General features: G+C 38.9%; 1 protein-coding gene across 2 annotated transcripts in view; it reads right to left on the bottom strand.

Moving 5' to 3' along the window:
* The window catches only part of LOC119730455, a 32,703-nt gene extending 23,915 nt beyond the window's left edge, over window positions 1-8,788 (bottom strand). The window contains exons 1-3 of one of the 2 annotated variants that reach the window (XM_038203371.1): window positions 8,699-8,788; window positions 1,451-1,614; window positions 190-348 (exon numbers count right to left, since the gene is read on the bottom strand). In XM_038203371.1, coding sequence (XP_038059299.1) covers window positions 190-348; window positions 1,451-1,614; window positions 8,699-8,738 — 363 coding nt within the window. In that variant the 5' untranslated portion in view covers window positions 8,739-8,788. Of the gene's footprint in view, window positions 1-189; window positions 349-1,450; window positions 1,615-5,716; window positions 6,035-8,698 lie in introns of those variants that run through there. The other variant, XM_038203370.1, reaches the window with a different exon arrangement.
* Between the last annotated feature and the right edge of the window lie 6,192 nt (window positions 8,789-14,980).

Raw genomic sequence — 14,980 nt, 5'->3', positions numbered from 1 at the left:
GGTTTAATACTGTCTTGTGATCAGATTTTTTTAACCAGCCTTGTGACTGACTTGTGACAAGACTTGTGACTGTCTTGCGACTGGACTGGTGATTTACTTGTGACTGGAATTTCAATTGACCCGACTGCAACAACGGCTGAAAGTAAGGAATTGATTTCAAATGGAATTTCAGTATTTTTCTTGATTTACCTTGATGCTGTTCCCGGATAGGTTAAGCCACTCCAGGTTGATGAGGTCTCTCAGACCCTCGATGGCCTGAATGCTGTTGTTGGGAAGGTTGAGCACGCGCAACGTGGCTATCCTCGACACGCCGCTCATGCGAACCAAACGGTTACTGGCGATGGACAACTGTAGAGGGAGAAAGAAAAAAGTGAGGGCAAGTTGGAGAAGTGTGAAGCATGCCTGGTGTTTTGCGTCCCTAGGCAAGACACTTTCCTCTAACGCAGGATTCTAATGGCTTGAGGTGGACAAGAGCAAGATAGAGCGGATATTCCCAGCGCAAGATATTTAGCAAAGTTCAATAACTCTAGCTGCAAGACAGGAGTTATTTTTAGATAAGACAATGCATGTCCCCAAGAAAGATATTTTACACCACTAACGTATTGTACAACACATGATTATATGCAAGTAAAGGTAAAATGGACCATTTGTCAGTTTTGCAATTTTTTCGTTTGAAGCAACGAAAGGGCTCAAAATCTAAAGACGGATGCTTGACAACAAACCTGATGACATTTTAGCTCTTTGAATGCTGTTTATCTCGATTTCAGTTCAAAAGTTGGTCATACTTTGAATTGCGCCCTCTCGTGACACAATCCTGAAATCCGCATTCGAGACACGATTCTCATTCAGCTGATTGTAGCTACATGATGTCACACACTGAACCGACGAATAAAAGCAGCCGCGCGGGTGTGCGTTGGGTCAACGCTTGCACCCAATCACAGATTCGACCATTTACAAACCAACTACAAATGGAAATTCCAAAAATTTGTCACTTCACACATCTTTGGAAATGACCTTTTGTTTTCTTTAAAATGACAGCACGCCAGAAGGAATAATTTCACAGGGAGACTAGTCTTTAAACCAAGTAAGTTTTTTAGCAATGATTTGGTCGGTTACATTTTGGGTAGCTGCAAAATGGTCCACTAAATGCAGAGTATGTCCCTGAGCAAGATATTTTTCTTCAATATTTCCTTGTACAACACAGGGGCTATTGATTACAGACGGTGCATGTCCCTAAGCGAACTACTTTGCAGCAATTACTTCTTCTATATTCTAGGGGTCTATAAGGCTAAAAACGCAGTGAGCGAGATATACAGTGACAAAGGCGTTATACCCTTTTCAAATAAGTATTTGATTTGTTACGGGTAAACAGGATGCATTATAAGGAGCATGACTACAAGAAACCTGCAAGATGCAACAGTTAAAAATATATCCCCAGGGTCCTCCTCACCTGCTGCAGCATGTGGTATTCCTCCAAGTGTTCGATTTTAGAGATAGCGTTCCTGTCCAGGATGAGGGTGGTGCACGAAGAGGGCGTGGCCTCGTCCGCCGCGGGCCGCACCCTGTCTAGCCGCTTTAAGCCCCGCCCGGATAGGTCCAGGATCACCATGTTTTCTGTGGGGATCAATCAGTGACATGAGGGGTGAGAAACGGGGTGATAACTCGGATGCATAGGAAAGCTCATAAAATTGAAGATATTAACCGAATAATCCTTTAGTGCCTGTGTTTTGCAAAGTGTTGATCACCCCTGAGCAAGAAAGGTTGATCAGCAAAAATGAGCGGGGAACCAGCCACATGCAGTATAACTCACAACATATTGGCTGGTAACCTGTTTTGTTAAGCAAATATCTTCTGTGCTTATCAAATTCCTGTGCTTTTACAATGTTATGAAATTGGAACCAAGTGGTATGGCACCGCAGCAGCACCTTAGTCTCTGTGTTTGTGTCCCTGTCTCCTTTTGCCTCGAAACCTGCGTCACCAGACTGAAAATTAGGCACCAGACTCTCAACAGTCTCATTTCCCGTCCAAATTACTTCACTGAGCAGCTGAGAACTAACTGTAATTACCGTTAAGCAAAATTTTATATATAATGGACAACACCGTGTGCTGTTATTCTATGAAGCCAAAGCATTAAGGGTGGAGTTTTTTCACAGATCCCTTGCAGTTAAGTTATTTACTATGGAAAAAAAAGCCAACAAAATAAAATTCTGTTGGTTTGACAATATGTATTATTTATCGGTAACTCACGTTACCTTAAAAGAAAAAGGGCAGGGCAAAAATTTAAATACCTCGCATTTGAATATGTTCTCATACTGTGCACTGTTGGTAAAATCTGTCAGTGTCCTGACATCATTAGGGATCTATACTGAGATCTAAGTGGGGGATATATTAAGGTAACTCGCATTACGGAAACTTGCATTAGAGTTTTTTTCTGCCCAAATTTGGTGCAAATAAAAACAAGAAAATAAAAATCATATAAAAAACTCTTTCAGCACAAAGTATGAACCTTTCTCTCTGCCTTAAAAACAAAAACTCACAATAACACTTGCATTTTGCATGTGAAAACAAGATGCCAAAATGACCAAGGATAAGTCTCTGCATCAAATTTCAGCCTTCAAAGGCGCCATAAATTTAACCCTGGAAAAATAAAGGAAAGTCGATCACCTCATTTCGCAATTTCCCAATATTTTTAGACATGTAACCAAATTTGTCGATCTTGCCTAACGGATGTCAATGCAAATTATTCTGACCACATTAAATAATTGCTGGCCAAGGCAGAATTATTAAAAAAACGAAAACCACAGAAGTGAGCGACAAAGTGGTTAAAATAAAAGCCAGAAATTAGGATGACATAAAGGCAAATTTTTGATTAACTGTGTACACTTAACATCTTTTATGCAAGCATCTCGCACACATAATGGAAAAATTGACATCATACATACATCGTAGGCTTGGGAACATTGTGCATGCAAAGCGTTTAATGGCATCCCATAAAATATTGACAATTTCATTGTGCGTGTCCGTTCCCCGTGAAATTGAAGGCAATTTTAATTTACTGTTTCACTGATGCGCTTGTACATTACGTAAATGTCAACTGTACGTGCACTTGCTACTCGGTACTTGCGTGTAATTGGAAATGATCCATGCAAAAATAAATACATTGTATTCAAGTTATTGCTTACATTGTGTTATTGTATACTCGGAGCTTCATACAGCTAATTACAACAACAATGTACATCAATCTCCTGTGGAACACTTTGCCTAATTAAACCTCGAGAAGGTTACAAAATGGTAGGTCGACATAAAATTGAGCCCAATTTAAAAAAAAATTCAAGGTTACAATTCCCCAAAGCAGCATACGAGCTACTGTAGGATTTAGGAAAAATAATAATTAAAGTGAAACAAAAACATTCTAAAATAATTTCATTCAACTTTTTGCACAAAAGCATAGTATTTTTATCAAAAATTCTGCATTGTTTTTACAACATTACTATTCTGTTAGTAAAATTTCTCCACAGTAATTATATTTCTATGAAATACAATTCTTATTTTTGCTTTTGTTATTAAAAATTATCTGTACAGTTTTAATTCCAAGTTCAAGTCCTTACTCAAATAATGAACTCTCCTATTTTTATTATAACGATTTATATAATTCCAGCAATTACCAATTTATGCACAGGTAATACACAGGCAATGTTGTCTTAAAATATATCCAAAAAGACGTCATCGTCCCTAAGCATTTTTTTTTAAAGTTGAACAAAGAATTTGACTGGCACGAGGATTGAACCTGCGACCTATGGACTGCTGTTTGGTGCTCTACCAACTGAGCTATTCAGCCCTATGTTGGCGGTTCCCTAGTTTGTCGTTGTCTTTGTTCAAGGGGCGCTAGTCAGAAGCCATAAACCATGTAGCCAGGCAGTGTTTCCCCTGGCTAATGAACTGAGCGAGGTGGTAACAATTCAAGTTGATTATTGAAACGAAATTTACAGTCTGCAAACTGAAAAGAATGCAGCGCTCACAAAAATGCGCGATGATTCCAAAAACACATCGAAACTGTGAGTTCTTGAAAGATGGTGGTAAAGGAAAATGCTCATATATTACACAAAATGAAAATTGTTCAATTGATATTTCCTTTTTTGCCAATCTTCACAACGAGGTGGTGATATTGGCAAAAATTGAGCGAGGTGGTCACTGAAAGTAGCGAGGTGGGCCACCTCATGTTTGAATGGGCAGGGGAAACACTGTAGCCAGGGATCACGCCCAAAGTCATGATGCTAGCAACATTAGAAATGCTACAAACCCGCGAAATAGCAAACGGGGATCACTCATACAGGATACGGTTTCCGTATTATTTTTAACCCCCTCCCCAATTTTCCCATCTAGCCCCGCCCCTGCAATCATGATCTGTGTAAGTCTGAAAGGCCAGTAGCATGAGTAAGAGACACAGCCAGGAAATCCTCAATCATACCATAGTGTGCACCTAGGGAGGAAATGATTATCCTTGCACAACACACCCTATCATCAAAATGTACAATGTATGCTCTCTGAAAGACAAGAAGACTGTTCACAGGAGTTTGGGGGTAGGGGTGGAGACAGGGGTTGAAGGACAGGGTTAGTGGTGAGGGTCGGGATGGGGTAGGGCTGGCTGTCGGGGGTCAGTGTAGGGTCTGGGTTGGGTGGGGTACAGATTGTGACTGCTCTATGTTCCGACACCCCTACCGGTATGTTCCGATAACCCACACACGAGATTGTGTTACTCCCGGTTAGGGTTAGGGTTAGGAATATGTGCAGTCGGAACATAGGGGTGTCAGAACATACGGGTGTAGGAACATAGGGGTGTCGGAACATAGAGGTGTAACCGGTGGGGGTACCAATTGAGGTATGTCAGGGTATGAGTAGGGGTTAGGGTGAGGATATGGGTGGGGTGGGGTGGGGTGAGGATATGGGTAGGGTGGGGATAGGAGTCGGGGTTAAGGGTCAGGATAGGGATGGAGGTAGGGGTTGGACAGTGGTGGGGGAAGGGCGGAGGTCGTGGTTGTGGAAGGATTGGGACAGAGGCAAGGCTTATGCAACACTGCAAGAGAATCAAATAGACATGATAGAACTGATTCAAAATTTAGAATTGGAAACATGACTCTACTTTCGTGAGGAATCCGCAGTATTGTATCTTGGTCCCTAAGAACAGATCCCAAGCAGTCCAGACAGTTCTGAAGACAGGTTGTCTACAGATGTTCAAGATCAAGGCTCTATGCCTCATTATCAATGTTCTACACACATACTGGGGCAGGGAGAAGGTGTTTGCTACAGGTTCAAAAAGTGAGTAAGTACATTGTCTTTAACTGAATACTCCTATAAACTCTTTCCTTATGGAACTGGTTGGCGAATTAAGACCAAATTACAACAACAACGTGCTAACATTAAAGCAAATACACTGGCTTGAGCAAACACTCTCGTTTTACTATACTCTCGAGGACAATGCTTTGTTTTTCCCTTTGTCCCTGTATAACACTCTCCCATAGAGGACAGTTTCCAACAAAAGACCCAACTCCCGAGGACTGAAAGGATCTGTATGTAGTTCTCCCTTTGTGTGTCAGTCCTAGGAGGTTATGTAGAACACGTACTTTCCTAGCCTGTAGCATTTCATAGCAAATTCATTGGCTTAACTGACACACAGAGTCACAACACGGCGAGACTTCAAACCTGATCCACAGCCTACCTTCAAGTTCCTTCTCTCCAATGTAGCGTTCCATCTCTGATTTCTCCAGCATAATGGGATCCCACGGCGGATAACTCACTAAAGATTCCATAGCTCAAGCCTCAACGTAAACTCAAAATCCGAAACACAGGAAGACCTCAGATCATTTAATATAGCATCCTTCCAGAACGTTTTCTTGATGTTAAGTGTTTCCCAGACAGCGTTCAGAGACGTTAGCGTAACACTGCCAACACCATGGCGTCAGAACCAGCCAGTCAAGTCGAAGAGAAAAAACTCCACTCCTACAATCTTCCTGCTCAGGGAAGCTTTCATAAGACAATCTGGACGTGCCAAAGCGGGCGCCCTTTTTTTTTTTTTTTAGTCATCGGCATGCTAATGGCTCATCAGCTGGGCTGCGAAACGGAATGATCCAAAACTTGCAGCGGGGGTGGACAAAATGATAGAGGTCAATCCAAAATTCGGTACAAATTAACAAGCGCCCATGACAAATCACATAATCTCTGACAGGAACTTAATTAAATTTTCATCTTTGTTTTTAAAAACTTCTGGTGAAAAATTTACAATCATGACAAATAAACTTTTAACATCTTTTAAATCTTTTAAATTTTGGCTGTTTGTGTGGGTTTTTTTAACTCTAGAAGAAAAGTTTAGCCTTGTAGTTATTATTTTTCAAGCTTGCACACAGAATTTTGGCTTACAGTACAAATGAGGTTTTTTTAAAGATATGGTGGACAGAATAGCGGAGCGTTATTTGAAGTTGGAAAAATTTGCGGTAATGCAAAGGAGTTTCAAATGGGCCCTTCCTATTGTCTTCACGGTATCTCAAGAAAGTTTAACCCCCTATGCAAACATGCATTCTGTGCCAAGTAGTCCTTTAAGTCCAATCAATCAAGTGACTGTTTTTAACAGTTGAGAATTCCCAACCTACATAAAGCATAGCAAGATTAACTGGCTGTGACTGTTTATGTAACTTGATAAAGCTATGCTTTGGCTGTGGGTAATTGATAAGCAACCTGTGCCCCCAACTTGCCTGCTTTGTCTGTTCATGGTCTGTTGACTGAGTTTGACTAGTCACAGTGCTTGCTTAACTTACATTTGACAGCTGGTGACTAGCCTGTGTTAAAAGTATAGCAGGGGAAGTGGATGGAAACTTTGACTGTCTGTGACTGTTCAAATAGCAGGAGGGTTCATAGTTAGCAAGGTAATGAAAATTGGTCCTTTGGAAATATCCAATCTGTCACTACACAGTACACCAGTGTTATTGCAATAGCTTAATTTTGCACAAATTGCTTTTCTAGAATTATTCACAGAAATATTAACATTCTGGTTTGAACTAAACCACGGAGTGATCCACCGAGCCAAAACACAGGGAAACACAAGGTGAGTCAACGCCACGACTATTAATATGCGCACACCGGCATTTGCCTGTAATCTGATACCCAAAGCCCACTCGCGCAAGGGGGCACTAGTAATCACCGACTTCCACCCAGATTATACCATATTGGGGGCTTCCTCTAGGAACAATGAATGTTTGTGAGGATGGAAACGGCCGCGGCCGGCAGACGAATTAACCATTCATTCTTCCTTGTGTGCACCCCACCCATAAAGTGGCAATCAACATCCTTTTGATTAATGTTACTTAATATAAAAGCACCTGTTACTATCAGTTTTTATATTTGATTTGACAGTCTGGAAAGGGTTGTACTGCCCCTTCCACCGCCCCCTCCCCCCCCCCCCCCATTTTATACTGGTATTTTCTTTTACTTGGCCTCATGTAAATTTTTGCTTTTGTTTTTGTTTTGATTGTTTGTTTAATTGGGTTTTTACAAACCGACAGCATTTTGGCTACAAAATTTTTTCAATTTCCATTCATGGTCTTTAAAATTTGGTAAAATTTTGTCGAGTTATTGAATTTCTAATAAATATAACTATAACTTTATTTTAAACTAGTTCAAGTAGGCCATAGTGGCCTAGGCCTATTTTAATAATAAAAGTAATTACTTAAAGGCATAATATTACTATTTCATTATGATTAAAAATTAAATATTTGTGAGGCATATTTATGTACATTGTACTACCAAGTCCGCCCAGGCGTAATTCCGTTACCGTGATTAAAATGCAAATTATGAAAAGAGTGATTATTTTTTCAACTTTGTTCTGCATTGAAGTTAACAACAACCCTGAACTCTACAAATAACAGGTAGTGTCCAATTTTAAAATTTCAAAACTTCAGAGAGTTTTATTGATTTATGCGAGAACTCAAATATGCTTGTCCTCAGTCCGTAATTCCGTTACCGATATTAAGCTCCGCCCCTTAAAGGGTAATCTTGTGGGATTTTTTTTTTTTAGCGGTCAATCAATTCTATTGGGTCTTGGCTCCCTTTCCATGTTTAGATTAGTTGCCTAGCATAGAACATATTTTCTTGGGAAAGAATAATCCTTGACAAAGTGACAAATGGGCAAATTCCGTTACCAAAGAATTGCCCATTTGAACATGTCTCAAACATTTTATTGCAGAGTATTACATTTTCTTTTTCAGATTTGTGGCTCTGGAGGATTTTTTTTAAAAGGGAAATAAAGTCTGAAATTATAAAATGGTCTGAATCCCATCTTGTGAATACGACTTTACGAGGTTACAACGATAATATTGGCATGGTGGAGTCAGACTAAAATTTGTCACCGGAAAATGTTGAAGTACAAAAAAACAGTAACTGCACATGTTCAGTGCATATCCGGCAAACTAACGTTTACTAAAGGTTTGCCGTCACCGGCAAAATATCCACTGCCTAACAAAATTGGAAGTGTTTATTCATGACTTGCATTGCAAATGCATTGACTGACCTTCATTAAGTTCATATTGAGATGATAAATGAAGAAAAAGCAGCGTCAGGTTGCAACATTTTTTTTCCACACAAGCTTCTTAAGTTAAGTTTCCAGACTAAGTAGCCTAAAAAGAACATAAAATAAAAGAAAATTGTTTACCTTTCTCTTGCAGACGAATGTGCCCATGATGGTCCGCCATTTTGAAGATCCGCGCTTATTTATTTATTTTTTTACTTTGCCGTTTTTAATCGCAAGAGGGCGTGCTTCTAGTTTAGTGGACTTAATTTTTTTTCGTGGGGACCCGTACCCCCCTGGCCCTCCGCCCTTCCAATTTCCAAACCCAGTACTCTGGGGGGGGGGGGGGGAATCAACAAAGTTTCGAAAGGAAAACCGTAATTAAATAACAACATGTGAAGGAATTAAATCAAAACGTTGTTGTGTGATTATGATAAACGCCCGTGGAATACAAACAAAAAACCAATCAAATTGGCCATGGTACATCATGGGTACATTAATAAAGAACATCAAGTGGATGCATGGAGGAAGAAAAACAGGTCAATTTTGGGGGGTCACAGATTTTCTTTATTTTCCGTCTAGGAAGTTTAAGTCCTTGATAATACCAAATCATTGTTTTTATTCGAATTAAGTTTATATTTTTTTATAAGAAGTTTAGGCTAGCGGGTAGTGTCTCCAGGTGGCTCGCACATTGCATGCAGAATTAGACTGGCGCCCTCTATTGATACCAGAGTGAACCTGGCCGCGTATTCGGCCAGATACCACAGCCGCGCATTCAGCCGTGTATTCAGCCGCGTATTCATAAAGTACGGAGGCCAATAAACAACATTATTGATATGATAAATGTTTATATATTTAATGCGGATTTCATCGAGGAGTGTACCAAAAATGAAGGACGTCAGTATTATGCTTGATGGTCAGTTATTTAGGTCTCGTGGCTTCCTATAAATTATTTTGGTTTCAGATCTAGGGCAGCTATGAGTCACGTGATACTTGTCCTGAGAAAAGTCGTACTAAAATAGCATTTTGCGGTAATTGTACATTTATTAAAACTTAAGTTAAATTTCGAGACAAAGTGTACCAAACAGTGTAGGAGAAAAGGTCAAATCGCCGATGTCATCTTAAAGAGTGGTGTCCCGCCTACACTCTATTTTGGTTTCAGGTGTGTAGGGTGTATCTGTCACGTGACAATGGCATAACAAAATGGGCTTTCACCGCCAAATTTACTCTATTTTATTATATTTAATGCGGATTTCAGGAAAAAGTGTACCGAAAAATCAACATGTACGAATTATGTTTGATGGTCAGTTATTGAGGCCCAGAGGCTTCCTATAAATTATTTTGGTTTCAGATCCAGGGCAGCTATGAATCACGTGATACTCGTCCTGGAAAATTCGCACTAAAAAAAAAGGTATTTTGCGGTTAAACAACATTTATGCCTTTACTTTGAGACAAAGTGTACCAAACAGTGTCGGAGAAAAAGTCAAATCGCCGGTGTCATCGTAAAGAGTGGTGTCCCGCCTACACTCTATTTTGGTTTCAGGTGTGTAGGGTGTATCTGTCACGTGACAATGGCATAACAAAATGGGCTTTCACCGCCAAATTTACTTTATTTTATATATTTAATGGGGATTTCAGGAAAAAGTGTACCGAAAATGCAACATGTTCGAATTATGTTTGATGGTCAGTTATTGAGGACTAGAGGCTTCCTATAAATTATTTTGGTTTCAGATCTAGGGCAGCTATGAATCACGTGATACTCGTCCTGAGAAAAATCGTACTAAAATAGCATTTTGCGGTAATTGTAAATTATTAAAACTTAAGTTAAACTTCGAGACAAAGTGTACCAAACAGTGTAGGAGAAAAAGTCAAATCGCCGGTGTCATCTTAAAGAGTGGTGTCCCGCCTACACTCTATTTTGGTTTCAGGTGTATGGGGTGTATCTGTCACGTGACAATGGCAATACAAAATGGGCTTTCACCGCCAAATTTACTTTTATTATTTTATATATTTAATGCATATTTCAGGAAAAAGTGTACCGAAAATGCAACATATCCGAATTATGTTTGATGGTCAGTTATTGAGGACTAGAGGCTTCCTATAAATTATTTTGGTTTCAGATCTAGGGCAGCTATGAATCACGTGATACTCGTCCTGAGAAAAATCGTACTAAAATAGCATTTTGCGGTTGTACAACATTAAACTTAAGTTAAAATTCGAGAGAAAGTGCACCAAACAGTGAAGGAGAAAAAGTGAAATCGCCGATGACATCTTAAAGTTAGAGTGGTTGCCCGTCTGTTCAATTATTGAGGACTAGAGGCGTCGTAATGTTATACATGCTGCAAAATGTGATCTGTTTTCCAGATAGATAATTTATGTTATTCAACGAATTTTTCAAAATATACGACAAATATCAATATTTTTCTATACTGTATCAGAGTTCACAATAAAGCAACCATGTCGTCAACAAGTTTTGAAAATTTGATGCACTAATTACTTAGAAATTAACTGCTTAATGCGAATCATCACATTTAACGTAATTTTCGAACGCTTTTAGAGATGTTGAAAAATAAATGCATCATTTAAAACAGAGTGTACCTCACAATGTTGTCAAAAACTCATAATTTTATTGCATAATCTACGAGATCATGTGACTGGGCATGTTTTATTTTAGTATTGGTTTCAGCCGAGCACTAATTAGTGCCTAATTAGCCTCTTAAAGCGACCCCATTTTCCAAGCACTATCAGCATACATTCTTTTCAACTGCGTATATCACTGCTTCTTTAAAACAAAGTGTACCTCATATGTTGCCAAAAACTTGCAGTTTTATTTCATAATCTACGAGATCATATCACTGGACACACTTAATATTTTGGTATTGGCTTCATCCAAGGACTAATTAGTGCCTAATTAGCCCCTTAAATTGACCCAAGTTTCAAAGCACTATCAGCATGCATTCTTTTCAACTGCATACATCACTGGTCCTTTAAAACAAAGTGTACCTCACATGTTGTCAAAAACTCATCATTTTATTGCATAATCTACGAGATCATATCACTGGGCACACTCTATTTTGGTATTGGCTTCAGCCGAACACTAATTAGTGCCTAATTGGCCCCTTAAAGTGACCCAATTTTCCCGGCACTATCAGAATGCATTCTTTTCAACTGCGTATATCACTGCTCCTTTAAAACAAAGTGTACCTCACATGTTGTCAAAAACTCATCATTTTATTGCATAATCTACGAGTTCATGTGACCGGGCACACTTAATTTTGGTATTGGCTTCATCCAAGTACTAATTAGTGCCTAATCGGCCCCTTAAAGTGACCCCATTTTCCCGGCACTATCAGAATGCATTCTTCTCAACTGCGTATATCACTGCTCCTTTAAAACAAAGTGTACCTCACATGTTGTCAAAAACTCATCATTTTATTGCATAATCTACGAGTTCATGTGACCGGGCACACTTAATTTTGGTATTGGCTTCATCCAAGTACTAATTAGTGCCTAATCGGCCCCTTAAAGTGACCCCATTTTCCCGGCACTATCAGAATGCATTCTTCTCAACTGCGTATATCACTGCTCCTTTAAAACAAAGTGTACCTCACATGTTGTCGAAAACTCATAATTTTATTGCATAATCTACGAGATCATATCACTGGGCACACTCAATTTTGGTATTGACTTCAGCCGAACACTAATTAGTGCCTAATTAACCCCTTAAAGTGACCCAATTTTCCCGGCACTATCAGCATGCATTCTTTTCAACTACGTATATCACTGCTCCTTTAAAACAAAGTGTACCTCACATGTTGCCAAAAACTCATCATTTTATTGCATAATCTACGAGATCATGTGACCGGGCACACTCAATTTTGGTATTGGCTTCATCCAATGACTAATTAGTGACTAATCGGCCCCTAAAAGTGACCCTATTTTCCCAGCACTATCAGCATGCATTCTTTTCAACTGCATACATCACTGCTCCTTTTAAACTAAGTGTGCCCAGTGATATGATCTCGCAACTTGGGAGGTACACTTTGTTTTAAAGGTGCAGTGATGTACGCAGTTGAAAAGAATGCATGCTGATAGTGCTGGGAAAATTGGGTCACTTTAAGGGGCTAATTAGGCACTAATTAGTCCTTGGATGAAGCCAATACCAAAAGTAAGTGTGCCCAGTCACATGATCTCGTAGATTATGCAATAAAATTATGAGTTTTGAAAACATGTGAGGTACACTTTGTTTTAAAGGACCAGTGATGTATGCAGTTGAAAAGAATGCATGCTGATAGTGCCTTGAAAATTGGGTCAATTTAAGGGGCTAATTAGTCACTAATTAGTCCTTGGATGAAGCCAATACCAAAAAATTAAGTGTGTCCAGTGATATGATCTCGTAGATTATGAAATAAAACTGCAAGTTTTTGGCAACATATGAGGTACACTTTGTTTTAAAGAAGCAGTGATATACGCAGTTGAGAAGAATGCATTCTGATAGTGCCGGGAAAATGTGGTCACTTTAAGGGGCCGATTAGTCACTAATTAGTACTAATTTGAAGCCAATACCAAAATCAAGTGTGCCCGGTCACATGATCTCGTAGATTAAGCAATAACATTATGAGTTTTTGACAACATGTGAGGTACACTTTGTTTTAAAGGAGCAGTGATATACGCAGTTGAAAAGAATGCATTCTCATAGTGCCTGGAAAATGGGGTCACTTTAAGAGGCTAACTAGGCACTAATTAGTGCTCGGCTGAAGCCAATACTAAAATGAAGCGTGCCCAGTCACATGATCTCGTAGATTATGCAATAAAATTATGAGTTTTTGACAACATGTGAGGTACACTCTGTTTTAAATGATGCATTTATTTTTCAACATCTCTAAAAGCGTTCGAAAATTACGTTAAATGTGATGATTCGCATTATAAGCAGTTAATTTCTAAGTAATTATTGCATCAAATTTTCAAAACGCGTTGACGACATGGTTGCTTTAATGTGAACTCTGATACAGCATAGAAAAATATTGATATTTGTCGTTTATTTTGAAAAATTCGTTGAATAAAATAAATTATCTATCTGGAAAACAGATCACCTTTTGCAGCATGTATAACATTTTATAGGACGCCTCTAGTCCTCAATAACTAAACATCAAACATAATTCGGACATGTTGCATTTTCGGTACACTTTTTCCTGAAATCCGCATTAAATAATAAAAAAAAGTAAATTTGGCGGTGAAAGCCCATTATGTTATGCCACTGTCACGTGACAGACACATCCCATACACCTGAAACCAAAATAAAGTGTAGGCGGGAGACCACCCTTTAAGATGACATCGGCGATTGACTTTTTCTTCTTCACTGTTTGGTACACTTTGTCTCGAACTTTAACTTTAAAAAGTTTTAATAATGTTGTTGTACAACCGCAAAATGCTATTTTGGTACGATTTTCCTCAGGACGAGTATCACGTGCCCTAGATCTGAAACCAAAATAATTTATAGGAAGCCTCTAGTCCTCAATAACTGACCATCAAACATAATTCGGACATGTTGCATTTTCGGTACACTTTTTCCTGAAATATGCATTAAATATATAAAATAATAAATGAGTAAATTTGGCGGTGAAAGCCCATTTTGTATTGCCATTGTCACGTGACAGATAGACACCCCATACACCTGAAACCAAAATAGAGTGTAGGCGGGACACCACTCTTTAAGATGACACCGGCGATTTGACTTTTTCTCCTACACTGTTTAGTACACTTTGTCTCGAAGTTTAACTTAAGTTTTAATAATGTACAATTACCGCAAAATGCTATTTTAGTACGATTTTTCTCAGGCCGAGTATCACGTGACTCATAGCTGCCCTAGATCTGAAACCAAAATAAATTATAGGAAGCCTCTAGTCCTCAATAACTGACCATCAAACATAATTCGGACATGCTGCATTTTCGGTACACTTTTTCCTGAAATATGCATTAAATATATAAAATATAGTAAATTTGGCGGTGAAAGCCCATTTTGTATTGCCATTGTCACGTGACAGATACACCCCACACACCTGAAACCAAAATAGTGTAGGCGGGACACCACTCTTTAAGATGTCATCGGCGATTTGACTTTTTCTCCTACACTGTTTGGTACACTTTGTCTCAAAGTTTAACTTAAGTTTAATGTTGTACAACCGCAAAATGCTATTTGTACGATTTTTTCAGGACGGGTATCACGTGATTCATAACTGCCCTAGATCTGAAACCAAAATAATTAATAGGAAGCCTCTAGTCCTCAATAACTGACCATCAAACATAATTCGGACATGTTGCATTTTCAGTACACTTTTTCCTGAAATCCGCATTAAATATATAAAAAAAAAAGTAAATTTGGCGGTGAAAGCCCATTATGTTATGCCACTGTCACGTGACAGACAA

The sequence above is a fragment of the Patiria miniata genome, unplaced genomic scaffold (assembly GCF_015706575.1).
Source record: "Patiria miniata isolate m_02_andy unplaced genomic scaffold, ASM1570657v1 HiC_scaffold_22, whole genome shotgun sequence".
NCBI lineage: Eukaryota > Metazoa > Echinodermata > Asteroidea > Valvatida > Asterinidae > Patiria > Patiria miniata.
Note: the sequence above shows the minus strand (reverse complement) of the source record. Positions and strands in the feature narration are given on the sequence as shown.